Source organism: Antennarius striatus, chromosome 1 (genome assembly GCF_040054535.1).
Source record: "Antennarius striatus isolate MH-2024 chromosome 1, ASM4005453v1, whole genome shotgun sequence".
NCBI lineage: Eukaryota > Metazoa > Chordata > Actinopteri > Lophiiformes > Antennariidae > Antennarius > Antennarius striatus.
In genome coordinates, this window is record NC_090776.1 from 16,154,435 (window position 1) to 16,175,324 (window position 20,890).

The 20,890-nt window shown below is 39.1% G+C and overlaps 2 protein-coding genes across 2 annotated transcripts in view; both read left to right on the forward strand.

Moving 5' to 3' along the window:
* The window catches only part of LOC137597745 (heterogeneous nuclear ribonucleoprotein C-like), a 51,993-nt gene extending 36,114 nt beyond the window's left edge, over positions 1–15,879 (forward strand). Inside the window, exons 3-7 of the mRNA XM_068318362.1 lie at positions 8,170–8,220; positions 13,092–13,264; positions 13,416–13,529; positions 14,400–14,557; positions 14,865–15,879. Of these exons, the coding sequence (XP_068174463.1) occupies positions 8,170–8,220; positions 13,092–13,264; positions 13,416–13,529; positions 14,400–14,557; positions 14,865–14,903 (535 nt within the window). The 3' untranslated portion in view covers positions 14,904–15,879. The remainder of the gene's footprint in view (positions 1–8,169; positions 8,221–13,091; positions 13,265–13,415; positions 13,530–14,399; positions 14,558–14,864) is intronic.
* A 3,213-nt stretch (positions 15,880–19,092) lies between these two features.
* On the forward strand, positions 19,093–20,607 carry uraha (urate (5-hydroxyiso-) hydrolase a). The gene is made up of 4 exons (XM_068319697.1): positions 19,093–19,261; positions 19,772–19,911; positions 20,034–20,169; positions 20,358–20,607. Exons 1-4 carry the CDS (start codon positions 19,208–19,210, stop codon positions 20,445–20,447), a joined length of 420 nt encoding a protein of 139 aa, XP_068175798.1. The 5' UTR covers positions 19,093–19,207; the 3' UTR covers positions 20,448–20,607.
* The last annotated feature ends 283 nt before the right edge of the window (positions 20,608–20,890 follow it).

Sequence of the window (20,890 nt, forward strand, 5' to 3'; positions counted from 1 at the left end):
TGGATGACAGGTGGGGTACACCATGGATAAGACACCAGTTAGTTGTAGCTCAACCCAACTGAAAACATAAAACAAGGTTTTTTTGTCAATACATGTATATGTATGTCCATATTTCTAATCATCTAGTAAATGGAGGAATGCCACTTTTATCTGATGTTTCATACAGTATGAAACATACAAAAAAACAAAGACTTGGAAGAAGAAACTGTCTAAGATGGAAAGAATAAAAACAACGGTGCTCTGATGAAAAGGGAAAAAGGGGTCGGATTCGCTCACATTCTGTGTTTTGAGGGTCTGAGAGAAAGAATGAGCTGCCAGCACTGCCTTCATCCTGCCTTCCTCTTCTGCTCTTACTTGATCACACTCACTCCTTCTCTCTTCTCTCCTTCTGTCTCTCCCATAATTGTCAATCTATGAACCCTTTTTTTTTTCTTCGTTTGCTGTTTTGCCTTTTTGGCATTCAAGGACAGAAATCCCAATACATTTGTTGTTTCTATGTAGGTGTACGATCTGGTCTGATGTGTTTTCTCTTGATTGTTCTGCTTTGTTCTTTTGCACACAGTGTGAACCAGGACAGGGGGTCATGTTGACCAGTCAATGCATTCGTTCTTTTTTCTTTTTTAGGGACCAGAAGTAACTTTTGCCTCCTTACCCACGCAACAATAACATCCATTGTTTTCTGGTTCCATTCAAATGTCTCATGTGGCATTAATGGTTGCACAGTACTGTCAAATCTCTGTCTGATTCCATTTATTAGTTGATTTTCTCATCTGGAGGTGGAGGGCCTGACGATGGAATATCATTCAGACACAATGGCTGTAATAGACCATTATTGTAGCAAAATTAGTGTCAAAGAATTGTGGGGAGTTATGTAACTGTATGTGTGTAGTCATTACTAGATTTGTAAATCTACAAAATAATCTTCGATGAGTTTTATGTGAATATGCACAGGTATCTGAAAATGTGTATTCAGAGTGGGCATAGATACGTTTTATTTAAAAAATTATTATGATTTGCAAGTTTGCTACAGTTTGTGTTGGGTTATTGTTACCATTTATATAAATCTATAAATGTGCAGACAAATCTTTAAATACATATGAAAATAGAATTATGGTCTCTGCAGCAGCTTGACGTCTCAGTTGGCTTTTTACGTGTGGCTTTGTCTTCTCTTCTGCATTTGTACAGATATGGAAATGGGTTGCAGAGATTTGTAAATGTCCAAATTAAAAGTTCCAAGATGATTTCCTGACAACCGAGTTACAAAATAACACATTTAAGTGTTTTTCGTGTCACAATCAACCCATCCATCCATCATCTCCAGCCTCTGTTCTGCCTTGGGGTCATGGGTGTTGCTGGAGCCTATCCCAGGCCCCCCACAGGCACACCGACAGCACATCACAGGGCCACAGTCAACACAATAACTTGTCAGTGACTTCCAAAAGCATAACAGAACACAGTTTTATGAATAAAAATATTTATTGATCTGAGAACACCAAAAGGGGCAGCAGTGGCTCAGTGGTAGAGCGGGCGGAAGAGTGGGTCATCCTATGATTCAAGATCGGCGGTTCGATTCCCGATCCCGCCCAAAAAAAACAAAAAAAAACTCAGAGGTGAGCTGACAGTGGCAGGTGTCAGCTCACCTCCAGAGCACTGCTGAGGTGCCCTTGAGCAAGGTGCCGTCTCCTTTACAAATTGCTCATTTGAGGCGCACCAAGAAGGAGCTGCCTGCCACTCGACCTCCCTTGCATGCCTACAGGCCCCCCTGTCTATGTGTGTGTGTGCTATAGGGGCCTGTACTCATTAATATATACTGTATGTATGCATGCGTTTGAACCACTAACTAGAGTGTGCTTTCTTAATTTCCCTTTGAGGATCAAACCAGTATATAAGTTTGTTTTTTTTAAATTAGTATTTAAGTCAGATTCTGTCTTAAATCAAAGGGACAGTCATTGTTCTGATTAAAAGCCTGTTTTAAATCCAGTTTTACGTTCTAGTTTAGTTTTAAGAAACTATCTAGTGATAAAAGAAAGCAGCATTGCAAGGCGGCGGGGAGGAGGAGACGGTTCCGGGTTCGAGTCCCGCTCTACACAAAGTTTGTATGCTCTCCCCGTGTATGTGTGGTTTCTCTCCGGGTTCTTCGTCACACTCCCAAAGACATGCACTTCAAGTGAATTGATCGTTCCATGCGTGACTGTTTGTCTTTCATGCAGCTCCGTGGTGCACCAGTGTTGCGAGTGGAGTGTATCCAGCCTCTCACTCGTAAGTCCGCTGGGAGAGGCTCCAGCAACCCCCGTGATCCGCACAGGCAGAAACAGCAGTTCAGAAGACGAATGAATGTTGATGTACATACAAGCAGTATGTTTAAAGGTCACATCAGCTGGCTCTTTATCATGTGTTTTTCTTCCACATTGACATGCATGGTATTATGACCTCTCTACCCTTTTTAATACGGAGTTCTGGGAGGCTCTGCAGGGATGTTACTGGGCAAAGAATGTTAAGACTGCCTGGAGACAGTTGTGGACCCAAATTGCAGGAGACAGGCGGATACATGTACAGAGAGTTTATTACCAACAAACGTGCAAGAACACAAAAACAGCTGCATGTAGCCTGGTGGTGGCAGGAGGCTGGGGCTCCAAGAGAAGGCGAAGAGGCACCAAACTACAATTGACAAAAACCAAGAATTAGTTCTGCTACTCGCTCGGGACAAAGATAGGTACTCACAAAGATCCAAAGTGTCAGGATAGCGCTACCGAACAATATGGAATTATCTGGCACTGTAGGGAGAGTCAGGACCAGCTTTATAGAGAAGTGGACAAGGGTTGATTGCAACCTGGTGTAGCTCATTGTCACGCCTCCTCCACACACCAGCCCTGCAGGTCCTTGAAGGACAGGAAAAACAAAAGGGGAAAACACAAAAACAGCCACACAACATGCAAAGGAAAACCAAAACCATAACAGAGAAGCTTGAATCATAAGTATGCTCATAACTAGTGTGTCCTCCATAACGAAGTTCTCCATCAACATCTCTCTGTTGTCTTCTTGCTCTGTATGAAAAACAATTCCTAAGTCACTGCACAATTGGCCTATCAAATGACAGGCAGTGAAAATACTGTCATGTCAAACCATTCTGGACCTAATCCATTGTCTCAAATTTCTGTTAAATTTCTGTCAAATAAAGGCAGACCTTCCTCTAAATATAATGTACTGTTACCTCTGTCATGCAGCATCTGATGGTCCTGGTCATGCAGATGAAAAACAAAAAGCGATGTTCAGAATCTAACAGAACTTTGCTGCTCTGTGTAACAGAGAACATAATTCACTGCTTTGTATTACGGCTTTGTTGTAGCCCTGACTTTATCTCGACACTGCTTTGCTGACTATCATCACTCGTTGTCACATGCAGTCTTTGCTGTTAAGTAGCAGAATACCTACTCACCACAGCACACACTGAAGAACTACGGAGGACTTCACTCCCAGTTTGACCAAGCTGGCCACCTTTTTTTATCAGAAAAGCATGGGATGGTAATGTAGATCTAAAAAAAAGCTGTCTGATCTTCACTTAATAAGATCATATTTTTATATTCATTTATATAGCACTTTTTAATCTTACGTAGCATTGTTCCTCACTAACTGTTAAAAGTGTATAGTGCATAAATGTCTAAAGGATTTCAAAACAACAGCACGGATTTGATTTAAAGCATGATTAGAATAAATTAGAGAGGACATACTTATTTAGCAAAAATGCATGTATTTTGAAAGTCCAATAGACTGGAGAATCACAGGTCAGATAAACATCTCCAAATCACAGCTCATGGTCTCCAGTTAAATAATCTAGTCATGTACTCAGGTACTTCAGTCTGTATTTTTCTTTAAACTCCCCTGGTTTATTGGACAGGGTCTGACTGTGGAGTCATGAACTCTTATTTTTGTTCTGCAATTTTTTTTGTTATCCCCTTCTTGGCCATGGCAAGGATAATTACAGTAATTCCATTTCAACATACAGACACAAAAGGATGAGTTAATGTCTCACTACTTTAGAAGAGGAGCTGTGCTCATTCTAAAATTATTTCTTAACAGGAGATGTCATGAAAAAAAACAAGTTTGTGAATATGTATGAGACATTTCTGACAGAAATGTAGGAATGTGAAAGTAATAAAAACGCAGTAATCTGTCAACTGTCATGCTGATTTCTGGGAGGTTTTTTTTTTTCACTGTTCATGTCAGGAAAACAGGAAAAGCCGAAAGTGGTTTTCTCTTATTAGACTATAATCTTTTAGAAAAACTGTGGGGAAAGAGTTCTCTTGCCCCACAAAAGAAGCTTTAAACAGAAATAAATCATTACGTCGGGTTAATTTTAACATGTGAGCTGACATTGTTGTATTGTAATTAGAATCCACACCGCTTGATCAATGTCATTTTAAATGTCCGGTCTAATAACTAAACAAATTTCTGCTGACAGTGTCATGAACTGAGTTTGTGCAAAAGGACAGAAGGCTGCAGCAGTGACCATCCATCACCAAAGACGTTCCTGCACTCAACTCAAGAATCTCACTGACAATGCCACTCTGGTTCAGCGTCACTGAGATTTAAATTTCAAGTCATTTGAACGACAATTCTCAATAATTTATCACACTTTACACACACACACGCACACACACACGCACACACACACACACACACACACACACACACACACACACCTTTGCGGTTCTTCCATGAATTCAGCTCCCATGAAACTGCTGGCACTGTGCCTTGAAAGTCTCGGGATAGTTTGTTCTTTAAAAAACAACTCGTCTTTGTCTAATGCCTACACACAAGCTCACACACACACACACAAACAGACACACACACACAAAGACCCGCATACACACAGGCATGCTGAAGCTGAGATGATTTATAGCCAATCATGTCTAATGGATTTCTTTGGCACTTGAGAAATTATGAAACGAAATTAATTACCCTTTAGTGACCCTGCTGTCCATATCTCTTAGTCTCTACTCTTTCTCCCTCTCTTTTCTCTCTCACACACACACACACACACACACACACACCCACACCCACACACACACACTTTCACTCCAGACGATGTTAAATTTGGATGTAATTACAGTCTAAATGGGTTGTGCTTACCTGTCACAAACTTATCTGCACGGCATCCTATTTGTGTGCATGAATGTGATTAATGTTCCACGGTGATCTATTTTAAAATTAAATAATCAAATGATAATAATGAAATATTTATTACTCAACCGTGGTTAGATAACAATTTGATATAAATGGCCCATACTGTTCACGGGTCAACATTCTTGTGCTGCATTCTTTCCCTTTATTAGAATCTGTCACATATTGTCAAGTGAATCAATTAGTTTTACAAAGGATTTAGAACAGAATTCGTAGTATGTTTGGTCATTATTATAAAGTTGTTGCTCCACTGAAATCCCAAATGTACTCATAAGTAAAATAAATGTTACCTCTGTCATGCAGCATCTGATGGTCCTGGTCATGCAGTTGGCAGAGGATAAAAGGAATTGATATCATTCAGAATAACTGATTCCTACAGTGAGATTTTCAAGATCGGAGCAGTAGATTTTTTAAAAATTGTTGCTTAAAATTTGAACACTGACACCTCAAGATTTTTAGACTAATAATAAAGGAGTTAGACAATAAAAGGACTGCTCAAAAAATATTTTATTTTGAAAGACATTGACCCAATTCAGATGTTCCTGAAGAGGTTGGGGGGGGTTTTTTGCACGCAGAGAAAAGCAAATCTCTACAATACATGGTGTGATTTTAATTTTACTTCGTAATTTTGTATTTTGTATCAAGGGGGTCTTTACCTTGGTGCCATACCAGGCGATTGATTCTACTTATTCTAATTTAAATATTTCTGTTCTTCTCCTATTTGTATTTCATGTTTTCATTTTAATCTTCAATGGGAAGAAGCTTTCAGTGGAGCCAATTTATAGTGTCAAGTGTAGACATTTGTTTGGGCAAATTGGATGCCAACTACAGTGGTACCTCTACTTACACAATAAATTGGTTCCGGAATAAATTATGTAATTAGAAAATTACGTAAGTAGAGATGCGTTTTCCACCCTAATCCATTCCAAGCCCCCAAAAATTCCGACATAAATGTTTTATAATGCATTAAAATGCATCAAAACATGTAACAAATACATGTTACGATTAGATTATTACACAATAAATGAGAGTTGTGCATAATGTAAAAAACAAAGAATAGCGTAAAGAATAAAAATGATGGTCATTTACCTTTTAACTGCTGTCCTCATTGTTTTTTGCCCTCTTTGGTTCATGCGCTCCATCCTCACGATGCCAAACAACTGAGTGAATTCCAGTCCTCCTTCTGAACTTCTCCAACCACCCACGCAATGCCTTAAACTCTTTAAACTTCCTTTTTTTTTTTAATAACGTGGCGATTGTAGATGCATTACGGCCATATTCTTTGGCAAGATCAACCAAACGCATCCCTTTTTCATTCTTTTCTATTATCTCTTGCTTTGTTTGTATGGACAAAAAACTCTTTTCTTCGTCTTTTCTTTTCCTCTTTTCTCCGTCACTTTCTTGGGTCCATAGTGAATACTCTAAAAGTTAATATATTTACGTAAAACTATCAGAACACGTCATGGGTTGAAAGCCGAATGAGGAGCACCCTGCATAAACACCGATCTGGGTCCATACAGAGGTCCCTCTTAGCCAATGGGATGCCAGGAAGATACTAGGTAATATCCAATGGCAGAGCAGCTGTGAGAATGTTGCGTTCAGGAACTTGTGGGAGCTGCGAGTATCAGCCCATACTGTATTTTTACCTTTTGTTAGTCAAAATTTCTTTTGTAACTAGAGGTAATATTTTCCTGCTGAGAAATTTCGTAAGTAGAAAATTTCGTAAGTAGAGACATCCGTAAGTAGAGGTACCACTGTATTTAAAATGTTGGGTCAGCTTAATGTTGAGCATTGATGAACAGGTTATCTGCATGAGAGACTTCTGTACTTCACCTTGAAGAGTGATAACAGGTGCTGTACCCAGAGAGAGGACAGAAGGCAGTCTTTATATTGGAAGATAATCATAGTTTCCATTTTTGGTACTTGCTATGAATTATTGTGTGCTCTTCTGTCCCTTGAGCTCTGAAGAACAGCTGTTATGAGACAAAGATGAGTCGCACTAGAGAGGATTACGGTCAACTCCACTGTCCACACTAAAGATCTGGAGATTGGAGTTGAGAGGTGTTCTCAAAGCCTCATGTTTGTCAGCGTACATGTGAAATTTTAACAGAGAAACACTCAGTTCACTCCCCTGCTGTTTGTCATGACATACAAAAGCACTTTTCTTTTAAGGCAAGCGCTAAAACTACCAGCAGGAGAATCAATGCCTTCCTCAACACAAATGTGCGGTGTTATTGCAAAATCCAATCATTTTTGCCAATATGTTTTAACCTGTGTTATAAGTGTGAACACATCATTATTTTCAAAAGCAAAAAAGCTGAATCTCACTTATTATGAGAAGTAACCAAGACAGAAATGGAGTAACTGAGGTCAATTTAAAGAAACAACATGACAGATAAATGAAAGAATGCCAAAGGTTGATTGAGGGACTGAGTCAGTGTGAGAGACAAAGAGGGAGGGCGAGCAACATGAAGGGATTATTAGTGACTCTGTATGGGGATTACAGAGGAATGCAGAGGACTGACACACCAAAATGTGATCTCGCTCTGGCTTAGTGTCCCTTTTCTCTCCTCCACATCTACAGCAGGTACACATTGGCTGCCAGCCCTTATAAGCTCACTCCCTACCACAACACTCACCTGCCTCTGACTCTCACATTCTCACACATGCCTCACCAAGCCGACTAGTGATCAGCGAGCGGTACTATTGCAAGCATGAAACAATTTTTATGGATTTTCCTCCATGGATGTTGCAGTCCGAACATATCCAATGTCTTTTTCTGGCTGGCTGGAGATCATAAATGCTGAATTCTTTCCAGATGAAGTCATTGTACCATACAACTCTGTTGAGACTCACATTTACCCACTGGATCGCCAACCGAGCATACTGTTAAAGTGAAATGTGTAATAGTCTCAGTAAATGTGCGTCATGTAGTTTTGACAGATTCGTTACTAACCACCGTCTCTGTTTTCTCCACCTCCTGTGCAGATCTGAGTTTGACTTGGACTATGACAGCTACCACGAGGACTACTCTGACAGGTACTGTCAGAAAGCTCCATGCATGGCCGCTCACACATCTGACTGTTTGTCTGCATGTCACAGGAGGCTAGAGTGGATTCTTCATCCTTATTGTCTCTGCTCCCTGTTAGTGTCTGTCACCCAGCTATCAGTCATTCTGTCTTCTCCTTTAATGTTGCCCAATATTGTTCAGCATGATGGAGCTAACATACACATATACAAATATGCAGACAAAAAAATATCACAAAAAATTGTGTGTAGTGTGGAGGTTGTGGATTCGTGAGGTCTAATCTAACATGACTGTGCTTAATGTTTAGCCCATTTATAGACTCAAAGACAGGTACAGTTTTCCATACGTCGTTTGCACTCTTTTCGTATGTATATTTGAACATATTTTCAGAGACCTTATGGATACGGATTCGATGGGAAAATCAGAGTGATGCTACCAGAGATCGGTGAAGGACATGAAGCTAAAATTCATTCTGACAGACTATGGACGGGTGGATCGTTGTCCTATGTAGAGCATAAATAGGCATTTCATTGTATCATCGGCAGGAAGGGACTATGTATGTAAAGCTTGAATTTTAGAGGCAGTACGCAGATAGACCATTTCAAGTGTAATGGCAATATACCGTTAATATCAAATAGACTGCATTTAGTGATTATTTACTATTTCATTTCCAAAATGTTTCACCAAATGTAGGTTTTGCAGCTATCATGAACCTTTGACATGGTGTTCCACCTTTTATTATGGGTCCGTACCTGAGAAGTTTCTGCAGAAATATGTTTTTACTACATCCCGCTTCAAAGCTGTGATGTATTGTAATTGTTAGTGTTCGTCCGTCCGTTAGTCTGTCAGTTAGTCCACCAAATATCTTCGCAACCATTGCAGATAGAAAGATGAACCAAAAAACACATTACATAAAGGTGGTGAAAATATGTGATGAGCTTGACCTTGAGAAAACTAGGTCAAGGTCAAATTTCAACTTTTGTACACTCAGGAACCGGATTAGATAGAAAAACGAGGGAGAAGGCCACAGGGGAGAAGGCCATCCCGTGACACCCCTGAATTCAAAGTTTTACCCTGACCTACTTGCATAGGTCAAAGATCAAAGCTAGTGCTCTGACCTACTTTCATAGATCAAAGCAGTATCTGTGACCTATGGTCTAACTCGCACTTGCCTTCTCCCTCATCTTTGTACCTGAGTGTACAAAAGCTGAAATTTGACCTTGACCAAGGTCAAGGTCATCATCTCATTTTCATCCTCTTAGTCGCCCAAGTAATGTGTTTTTTTCTTGCTGCAGATTGCACTTCTATGTGGCGTACAAACAGGTTCAGCAGTTAAGGTGATGAAGTAGTTTGTTGGACTGAGCTCCACTCAGAGTGGCTCTGTCCGTTGAAATTGTTCAGGGACCTTCTTACATTCCCAAGGCCCAACTCATAAACACTTCAATCAGCACATCTGAATAAAAGACTTCATATTGTGCAAGCAAAAATGCACACACACACACACACACACACACGCACACACACACACAAACAGGGAAAGCAATCCCTTTTTTTTTTTGCCTTTGCACATGTCAATGCTTTCTTGCTTTTTTTTGCGCGTTTGTTTTTTTCCACATTTTGTTTGCCTTGCTTTTTTTTTTTGCTCAGGGGGAACACTGTGATTTTCAATTTGTTTTAACACAGTGCATGATTATTCCCCATGCTGTTGGCGAGCACTACTGACAGTTGTGTGTCTGTGTGTGTGTGTGTGTGTGTGTGTGTGTGTGTGTGTGTGTGTGTGTGTGTGTGTGTGTGTGTGTGTGTGTGTGTGTGTGTTGTGTTTATTCTTTGAGCACATCAATACGTGAAGAAAAGAGAAATGTTTTGTCCACTGTCCTCTCGTGTGAACGCACAAGAATTGTCTTTTAAAGAAATGTCTTTTAGCGCAGTGATAACAGCTCGAGCTGACAAAGCTGCTTTCCATGTGGGGTTTAATCCGTAGAGACAAACACTTACGCTCACACACACGTTTTTGTAATCCTCCTCGTCTCTTGTCATATACTGTCTGAGGTTCCATTTCACTTCAAAGCTGGTGTTACAACATATTGTCTATATGCCTTTGCAAACTGTTCTATAAGACCTTAAACTGCAATAACTCTCTGGTCTCTTGTCTCCACACATGGACAATGCTCAAAGCCTCTTATCTCACACATTCATGGTGGCCTAACACACTTCATCCTTGTGACATTGTGATCCCTGTCTGTCTATGTGTGGTGACAGTCTGTGCAAAGATATTAGTATCAAATAGAGAAGCTTCACAGAATCCCACAAAACAGAAAAAAAAAATAAGGGAAATGTTTCAGGAACAAGGATGTCTATAATTGGCTCACGGCTCAGTCAGTATATCTGAATCATTGCCTGACTCCAAGTCATTGTTGCTGACAGCTTGTTTTCCGGTTCTTGGCTAACGCGATGCACGGCAGAAGAGCTTTTCAAAGCTTCTGGCTTTGCAGAAACCATTTAGGCTATGCTCAGACTATCTTTGATCCAGGTGTCCAGATTGTGATGAGACGGATGAGATGGCCTGCCTTTAGCAGGGAGCACCTTAATGCCAGGCCTGCAAACATTTGAATCAACGCATGTTAACATTTCCACTTCACTTTGCACAAGGTCATCTGACAAACACACCAAAGTCTTCACTCATGATACTAATCCGACTGTTGAAGCGATGAGGCAAAAAGTTTGTTTATGATATTTTTCACTCCTTTCTTTTTAGTTGGAGTCATAAATAAAACGCAATGAAAATAAAAGTGAAATTAATATAGCCAACTTAAAAGTCCTCATTAGCGAAGAAGATCGTTTTTACACTTCTACTAGATTGTGAGTCGACATAAACTTCATTCGATTCATAATTCTGGACTTCCCTAATGACATGTCTTCACTGTAATGAGTGTCATATTTGTTGAAGTAAAGTCATAATTAATTACAACCTTTCATAACAAGCAGTTCAATGTTTCAGAAGATTATTCAAACACATTTTTTGTAATTCGGAGGGTGACAAGGCACCTGCGGCTCCAGTTATCACCGGAGACCTAAAGAGCTGACTCAAAATGTTTCTCATCTTTTCTCTCTTATCTTCCTTCTTGCCTCTTTGGCTGCAGAACCCTGACTAACAGGTGTAACTAGTATTGAGGCTCACTGATCTGCTCTCTTTGCTCTTTGATGCCAGTGCTTTCAGGCTCTTAGTCTCAGCTGACTGAATGGCAATTAAACCAAATTTAGATAATAATAAAAACAGTATTTGACAATGTTTGGCTGTATTATTCTGAAGGAAATCCTTTTATTTCCTTCATTTGTTGTTGATGTTGTTCAGTTTGTCTATTTTGCTCAATTGTATTATTCATGGAGGGACCAGGTAGAGAGAGAGAGACAGAGAGACAGAGAGAGAGAGAGAGAGAAAGAGAGAGCGAGAGAGAGAGAGAGAGAGAGAGAGAGAGAGAGAGAGAGAGAGAGAGAGAGAGAGAGAGAGAGAGAGAGAGCACAGACAAAACCACAAGTTGTTGGCTGGATTTGACAGATTTGCAGTGAATAAAACCACAGTGACTCAGCCGTCCTCTCACCTGTGCCAGTCAGACACACAGGATGTGGCAGTTTTAAAGTTGAGGTCAGGCTTTGATAAATGTACATCTTGGGTTGTTGCTGGCCCAATGGGAATCTCTCAGTGCTTCAGATGGCTGATCCAACACTGGCCAAGCTCTACAGTAGTTTGATTTCATGCCAGTGTAAACAGACACATTGTTAAAAGCCTCCTTAGGCTTCATTCTCACAGTTCCCATACTTCCCACAGCTGCTCAAGCTGGCAATTGGTTGATTTTGGTCTCATGGTTCATCCGGTCATTGAAACAAGGTCTTCTGTAACTGCAGACATTAAATGTGAGGCTAAATCATCCTGATTCAATCACATCACTTCAATTTTTATTAACTTACACACTTTTGTAGACCAACACACACAAACACACAGTGATATGTCTGTAAGCACTATAGACTTTGACTGTGATACACCCCCTGTCACCGGCATTACTAGCCTGGCAGGGAGCTATTGATTGGCTCTGACAGAACCAATTACATTCAGTGACAGATAGAGAAATGGAGCTTTCCACCGGGAGAAGACAACGCTAGCACTGGCTTTACAGAGAAGCAGAGATTATAAACAAAAGACAAAAGAACACTGAATACAACTACCCACAATTGTACATAACATGCTTGAACAGGTACTCTTTCTTTATTATCATCCGTTTACTTCAATAACATTTGGGTTTTTTTTAGCTTGTGTAAATGGCTTCTTAGAGCTAGGACTTCATATTAAATACAGTGTTAATACAGACATAACTCGGCTTACATCATTTTGGGTTTACAAAACAAATACATGGAAAAATAAAAATACAATTTATGTCATTTTACTTGACATTACTTCTGTCCGCCAAAAAACTGGAATTGTAAAATCACTAATAAACCATTAAAAGCACATCATATAACGTTACTGAGAAATGAATATGCTCTGCGATTCACTGGCAGTGGGTCCAGATTGTCTCCCGGCCTCTTGCCCATGAGTCCACTGGAATAGGCTCTAGCAACCCCCATGATCTGTGAAGAGGGAGAAGCCACTTGGAAAATGAATAAAAAATATACAATAAATAAGATGAAAAAGATATAATATCATAATATAAGCCTGTATTCAGCTAAAATAGGTTCCAGTAACCCCTGTGCTTGTGAATATTTTCTCTCCTTGCTGTTCAGAAAAACACTGCATAAATTGCAGAGCACTTCCTAAAAGAAATTCAACAAACTAACTGTGTGAACACAGTTGAAGAATAGATTTTAACTATATCTGCTGAATTTCTAGGGTGTATGACTATCAGCGTGTGCCAGCGTCCATGTCACCCCTGCCTCCAATGGGACCCAGTCAGGTTAAACGATCGCGTTCCTCCTCCTACTCTGCCAGGCACAGACGCAGCCGAGACAGAACTCACTCCAAAAGTTCCAGAGCCCACTCCTCTGGTTCATCCGCGGCCAAGTGTGAGTAACGCAAGCAGGTCCCAGAAAGAAGCGTGCATTAGATTAGACGCTGCACATTTCTACACCTTCCCCAAAACTTTCCTCTGAGAAATGTGTAGGTTCCATTTCCTCATGCCTTTTACATGTACTCACTCTTGCTCTTTACCTGCAGTGGGTATGGAGGAGTTGCAGGTGATTAAAAAGGAGCTGACTCTCATAAAGACACAGATCGATGGACTACTTGACAGTCTGGACAGGATGGACACACTGAGGAATGACCATAAAGGTGAGATGCTCATACACAAAGACAATGGAGGCAGGTGAGGGTGAGATTGAATGATAGAAAATCTATTTAGCCTTTTGATTAGTCACAACTCTTATGACAATAATTCAGTATCTGTGCTTCAGGGAATTTACAGGCACAGGAATGGACTGCAGCAAAAGAGCCGCTCCCATTTAACACATAAATAAAGTGTTTCCTTTCAGTCTGGGTGTGTTTAAAATGTCAAATCAGAGCTGATCTCAGTTGGAGTACAGGTTTTCTGATTTATGGTTGTGAACAAATTGGAATTGGAATATGCTGAACAAACAAGGTGTTTGAAGTCACTTACTGATGAAGCTTCAGAAAAGAGCAAAATAGAAGAAACTTGGCAACAGCAGCAACCAGAAGAGCTGCTGCTGCCGTCATGTGGACATTTGAATGTAACACAGCGACTGCATCTGTCCAGACACGCTATAGCGCATGCTGTGAGCGAGACGAAGCTGTAGCATTCTTCCTGGAGACATTTTTTTTGTTGCAATCTTTTCTACAGCTCATGCAAAGTGAAAAAGATTTATTCATATAGTGCATCATGTGTTGAGCATTATGTTAAGAAACAAAGATAGGCCTTTAATCTTATTGTGGGTTTTTTTTTAATATCCACTTTGATTTAGATCTCTTTCATAGTTCTCAACTTAACATCTGATCTCAGTACTCCTGTCCACCCGGTTCTGACGTCTCTCATTTCCTCCTCATCTGTCCTTCATGCTGTCGCTAACACTCTCGTCTCTAAAACCAGTGGATTGAGAGCAGAGATTTTGATTTGGACTCACAGTAATCTGTGCTGCCAAATTCAACCTGGTCATGTGAGTGCGTGTGTTCACTCCTGTGTTGTAGGATCTCCCCTGAGAGAGGACAGTCCAGCCGGATCGCCATACGCTCTGTCTGGCAGCAGCCCAGAACACTCCCTCTCCTCCCTCTCTCCACACAACTCCTACCATCTAATTCACAGGGGCAGCCCTGACCTGAGGGAGCCCAAGGACGATCACCACATGGTAAATGTCTCCGACATCTGCGTACACTTGTTCACTAAAGAATAAGAAAATGCACCCATTGTTTTTCTTCTGCCCTTACAGCACATTTTCGCCTTCCAGAGCAACATCATCTTCATCTATCTTGTATTATTTTGTGCTTTTGCTTTAAAGTAGATCAGATAAGTTTATATCTGTTTTGGCCAAGTGAAAATATTGCTGAGACAACACTACAGTGACATCAATTTTTACTTGCATTATTACATTGCATGCAGCTTATAGTTTAACACAATGTCTCTTTTGTTTGTCTCCTTACGTCTGTTTGCTACAGATGAGCAACCACAGCTCTGACCATGAGGAGGAAATATGAGTGGGGAAAAAAGAAAATGTAGATGACATGGATTACGTGCCAAAAAATGGAGGAAGAGAACAACAAAACCAACAACCAAGCTACTATTTATATCAGAGGCTGTACTTCCCTCCAATGTGGTGTACATATCAGATAAAACAATACAATTAAGCTTATCCCAGCAGGAGAACAAAAACTCACAGAGTAGATGATCATGTGATTGAGAAGATTTTTTTGTGTCGGTTAAAGGGAGAGAGAGGTGTAATAAAGAGAGTAATGATTGGATGCCTGTTGGAACAAAGGTTAAAATTAGTTATATTTACCATTGATAATATTCCAGTGTTGATATGTATTGAAGGTTCCAAATTTATGCTGCCTCTCCAATTTCTCTCCAAAACAGGTGGATACAAGGAAACATTGTACTTCCATTAATAAATGACTGTATTATTTCTGTATTGTTTGAACATTATGAAATCAAAACTGGATGTCTGGGTGGTTATATGCTGCTTATTTGAATATTATCAGTTAGAATAAAGCTCACACTGGAATATTGGGTGCATGCAGTGTGAAATGAAAACTGCTTCTGTATATCTCAGATTTGATCCCTTGATAGGGCTTTTTATTAATGCTCAACTTACTTTTTGTTTAGTGCATATGATACCAGAGTAGAAGAGAAAACCACAGTAATCCTTCAGAGACTGGGCAGTCACACTAATGATTCAGAACCAAAACAAAAGTCTGGCTTGTGCTTGTAAGTTGCTGACAGGAATATGATCAAAATGGCCTTGTTATGTCATGCTATGTTCTCTCCACTTCAAACGTATTAGAGGACAGTTACAACTCTCTTCCACCATGTGTTTGGCTGTTTGAGACCGGTCGGTGTCTGATATTGTGTATTAATGTAAACTTAATTGTAATCGTAGAACTATATGATTTTATTCTTGCTTTAGGGATTCTCATATGTTGTTGTTTTTTTAACAAAAGAGATGATATTATACTTCCTATGGTGTTACATGTTTTGTTTGCATTCTTAAGATAAGCCAAGTGGAAATACTCATTGTCACACTAAAGTATTTTCATATTGACTATAAATACAGTACACGGAGTGTGTTTTTATTCTGAAAGATCAAAACAGGCAAAGAAAAAAACAGTGGTGGTTTAGAAAAATATCATGTTATATAATGTGAATAACTGTACAGATTAAATTCTCACTTTCAACATTCAACTAAACCATGAATAATATACATATAGTAGTGGATCATCTTTCAAATTGGTTTTGAACTATACAACATCTGCTTTCTTCTGTCCCTGGATGCTTTGTTGAAAATACACACACACTGACACACAGACACACACACACAAGCTGTATGCCTAGTTAAGGAGAAAATCGCCAATGTTACACAGACGCCGACTGCAACAACCTCCTGTCACAATGTGAATGGAGCATTTGGACCCAGATGCCAGGCAGATGGCATCATGCAGCAGGACTTCCTGACTACAAAAGTGAACCACGGAAACAACAAACTAAGTAGATGATTCAGCAAAGACAGACACCTGGGCAAATCACAAATCAAATTCATCTAAGGATGATGAATTGCAGGTGGAGAGGGGTCAGATAAACTCAGGTAAGGGAAATATGATGGTAAAACAACACAGCTACCATAGAGATGACAGCCTTTGGAAAACAATGGGAGCAAGTCATATCCACGTAGGCTGATGCAAGGCAGCTGTGCACCAAGAAAAGTCCTGCAAGCCAGGATAATTAAGCAAGAAGCTTACACACACACCCAAAAAAGAAAATTCCACAAACAGAATAATTGGAAAACACATGAAAATTTTCATTGGAAGCTGACTGAAGCAATGACCATGACTATCAAGTCAACTGAACATGGAGACCAAGACAATATACGACAAGATACATTTCCTGCAGACAGTTAAAAAAAAACATTATTTTGCACAATCCCAACAACGAAACAGAACCTGCCATGATTTACACATTTCTCAAAAAGCAAGATGAATGAAAAATGAAGAAGAGAAACTGAGATGATGCTGAAACTATTATCCTGGATGGGTTTGTTGCCAAAAATACTTCTTCCTCTCCTCGTGTTATGGAAATAACTCTGTCTCTCTCTCTCACACTCTCTTTCTATCTGTCTCACTCTCACCATTTCACTCTATTTCTTGTTGCACTGACAACCATAAGCAATCACATTCATATTTATTGAATTTATTTCTATTTATATTCAATATTTGTGACACCAATATCAAAAGCAGTTGAACATCAACATCTTTAAGATTTGTATATATGGGCTTTGTATATGTATATCATTACAGTAAAAATGTTGTTATTCTATTAATTGCCTTGCCACTATATTAAAAAAGTTATGAAAAGTACATTATACATAACATTTGACTTGACTGTAAACTTTCTCACCTTCTTCTTGCCCTCTCTCCCCTCTCTCTCTTTATTTATTATTCCTGTGACCACTAAAAGAAAGCATTAACACATCGAAGCAGGAAATTTTAAAGAGGGGAAGAGACATTCTTAACATAGATTGTTTATGCAGTTATTGAGGCTAATACAGTCAGTGCCATGTCCAAGAAGTTCTGTATGTTAAGTTTTTGTCTTGTATCTACAATTTGTCATCCACTTACTGTTTTATTGTGGTACTCATCCCTTCCCTTTGATTTCAGACCCTGACTTCCTCCATTTGTGTGGTTTTCCCGCCAGCGTGATTGGCAACCCCGCTTCTGATTGGTTCTTCCTGTGTTCCCCTACTTCATATATACATAGTTTGTCCCCTTTTGTCCTGTGCTGTGCCAGCTCATTGTGATTTGTAGCACCAAAGAACAAGAGTCAGTCCATGTCTCATGCCATATCAGGTTCTAATTAATGGATACTTTGTCTTGTTCTTTTTTACTTTTTCCTCATTATTCTTTTTTTATTTTTGTCACTGTTTTGATACTTTAGCTTTTTGTCATGTTCTGAGTTATTTTCATGTGAGAGTGAATTTGAATTGATGCTTTATCATTAAAAGATGGCTTTGAGCTTTCCTTTGAGTCAAGTCATTGGGTGACAATCAGCAGGTAACAAAGCTAACATAACCTTTGACCTTGCTCTCACCTACTAAAGGATGCCAAATATCCATCCATCTGTCTGTCTGTGCAGGTTCTCAGTTATCCAGGTAATGGTTATCCAAAGCTTTGGATATCCATCCGTCTATGAAAAAAGTACATTGCAAGTGAATGAAGGTGCTGTTGATATTCCCTCATACCAGCCTAATTCTATTATGACAAAAAACATGCTAAAATGTGGGAATTAAATAAGATTGCTAAATACCCAGCCTGAATCATCATAACTTGCCAATTAGCAAACCGAATGAGCTAGTTGTTGAAGTGATTAACACACACACACACGATACTAACATGGGCAAGTTCCCATAAAATTGTTATTTTCAGTTAGTTTCAACTAAGGCAGAACATTGTGGACAGCTTGTATATTGATTCGTTTTTAATAATTTGTATGTTCGAATACCTGTAGGAGATATACCTCGATTTAATAATTCCAATATGAACTGTTAAGAGTTTTACTCTGAGCAAAACCTGGAGAAGAGCCTTGAATGTTCATTGACCCTGATCTTTATAGTGTTTGGCTTACACTCCCCTTGAGAACTGAGCTCACCAGCAGCCTGACTCAGCCTCACGTGTATCTGTTATCTGTGTGTTGTGCCAACTTTGTCCTTTTGTGTTTAGAAGATTATTTAATAGACAAGGACTACGTGTTGTGCTAGCCATGTTTGTGTAAGCAGATGCATTTTGTGGTCATTTCCATGGTTTTAATAGAAATTCTCAACAGAACACTAACCTGGATAATCAGTCACACCATGAGCCTTTACGCTGCTAAGCCAGAGCCATCTTTATCATCACTGCTCAACAGCGAGATGAGACATTTAACATTAAACAAGCGGAACACAAGTCATCGCATCATCAATTGGATTGTGCATTTCCATTGGCTGAGTGTCGTTAAGTTTGTTTAGTCTGTCAGGGTGGCATACCCTGACATACTTAACACTTTTTAACACATCTGAGAGATACTAGTGCTTATTTCTATCTCTATTTGGAATAGAAAAAGGTCTAAAACTGCCTATGGCTGAGCATAAGCACGCCTTCACTAACAGCTCCATTTAAACAGGAAGTTTTAATCCTACCCTGTTATTTAGAAGAGTGCAAAAGGAATTCTTGCACAACCAGTCTTCTGTTGACACAAAGATAAGCACATTTGAACTTTCTTTTTACAACTACTACCCCAGTTTCAGTTTTTAAACATGAGTGAATACAGGCTGCAGCAAATTAAGGGTCATATTTTGACTGAAAATAAGGTAAGAATAATTTATTTACAATATATATATATTCAATTTATTTATGTCTTAAAATACATGTCAGTGACTACATTAACTCTGTGATTAAATGTGTAAGGAAGTGGTGGACAAAATCCAGGCAGTGATTGACACTTGATTGTCCGACGTAATAAATTATTACTTATATTATACTGTATTTAATTTTCCGGTACTTTTAAATATTTTGCTATTAACAAAATTACAAATCTGTATAAAAAGCAATCAGTATTATCTTGCACTGTAATGTAGTCGCAAGAGGACACAAGCCAGTGTCATATGGTATTGTCTTATTGATTATCTTGCAGTATCCTGATGCAGGATTTACATTTTGCATATCCAAATAATTCCCGACTACAAATGCACTACATATGCAGTTTTTGCCAATGTATGGTACAGCATGTTTGAAACCTTTGTCATGATCTAATGTCTCATGCATTTGCTTGAGAATCACATTATCAAAGCAGTCTAACTTTTTCTTTTTTTAATTTGTAGATCACAGGAATGACAGACTCACCTAGTCCTCTGACTATCCATGTGCTAAATACTGCAATGGGTGTTCCTGGCTCAAACATGGCACTCAGTCTCTATAAAAAAGTCCCATCCACTAATGCCTGGAGTCTGATTAACACTAGGTAAATATATCTCATACAAGATACCAGTACCAAAGAAAGTATGATCACAGGAAAATCTTTCATTCTACTTCTCAATGTATCTTTTTTTTCCACAAGTCTTCAACCATAGATTGTCTTAACAGGATCACCAATGATGATGGACGATGCCCAGGGCTAATCACAAAACAAATGTTTACACCAGGTGTTTATAAAATTAAATTTGAAACTGCTCAGTACTGGGAGAGCATGGGACAGACCTGTTTTTATCCGTATGTTGAGGTGAGAAAAGGTTGCATTCCTCCGCTGCCATTGTCAGACATATTGTTGTTGATTCGGATTTCATTTTGGTGTTATAATATAGTCCAAACTACATCTGGAGTTTGTACTCATTTAACTTCTGATATTTATGATGCATGATATTTTATAGGTAGTTACTGATCTCCTTCATCTTTGTCGCTTTGTTGCAGATTACCTTCACTATAAATGACTCAGGCCAAAAGTACCACGTGCCTCTTCTCCTGAGTTGTTTTTCTTTTAGTACATACAGAGGGAGCTAGAGACCAAAATTGATCATCTTCCTGAGGCTCCCATGACGGATCACCTGCCTACATTCCAAGCAAAGGCACTTTTAATAAGAACATATTTCAGCTCAAGTTGATTATTCACAAGATAAAAGCCTTCATGTGAATGATTCTGTAATTAAAATATGGATTTTTAAAAAGGACCTTTTGCAAGTACATTTGTTTTTCTTCTTTAAAAAAAATGCACATGAAACTGTCTGCGTATCCTTTTTCTTAAACCATCTCTTTTTAGCTTTTATTGTTAACATTATTGTATGTATTCTGTTCTTTCAAAAACAAGCACGTCAAAAACACATGCCAATTCCTGTGCATCTCAAGGCCATGCCCAGCATCATTAATTGTTAACTACAATAGTAAATATCTATAAAATAACAAACAATGTAGCTTGATATTTGACGAGTATGTCTTCTGCATGTGTC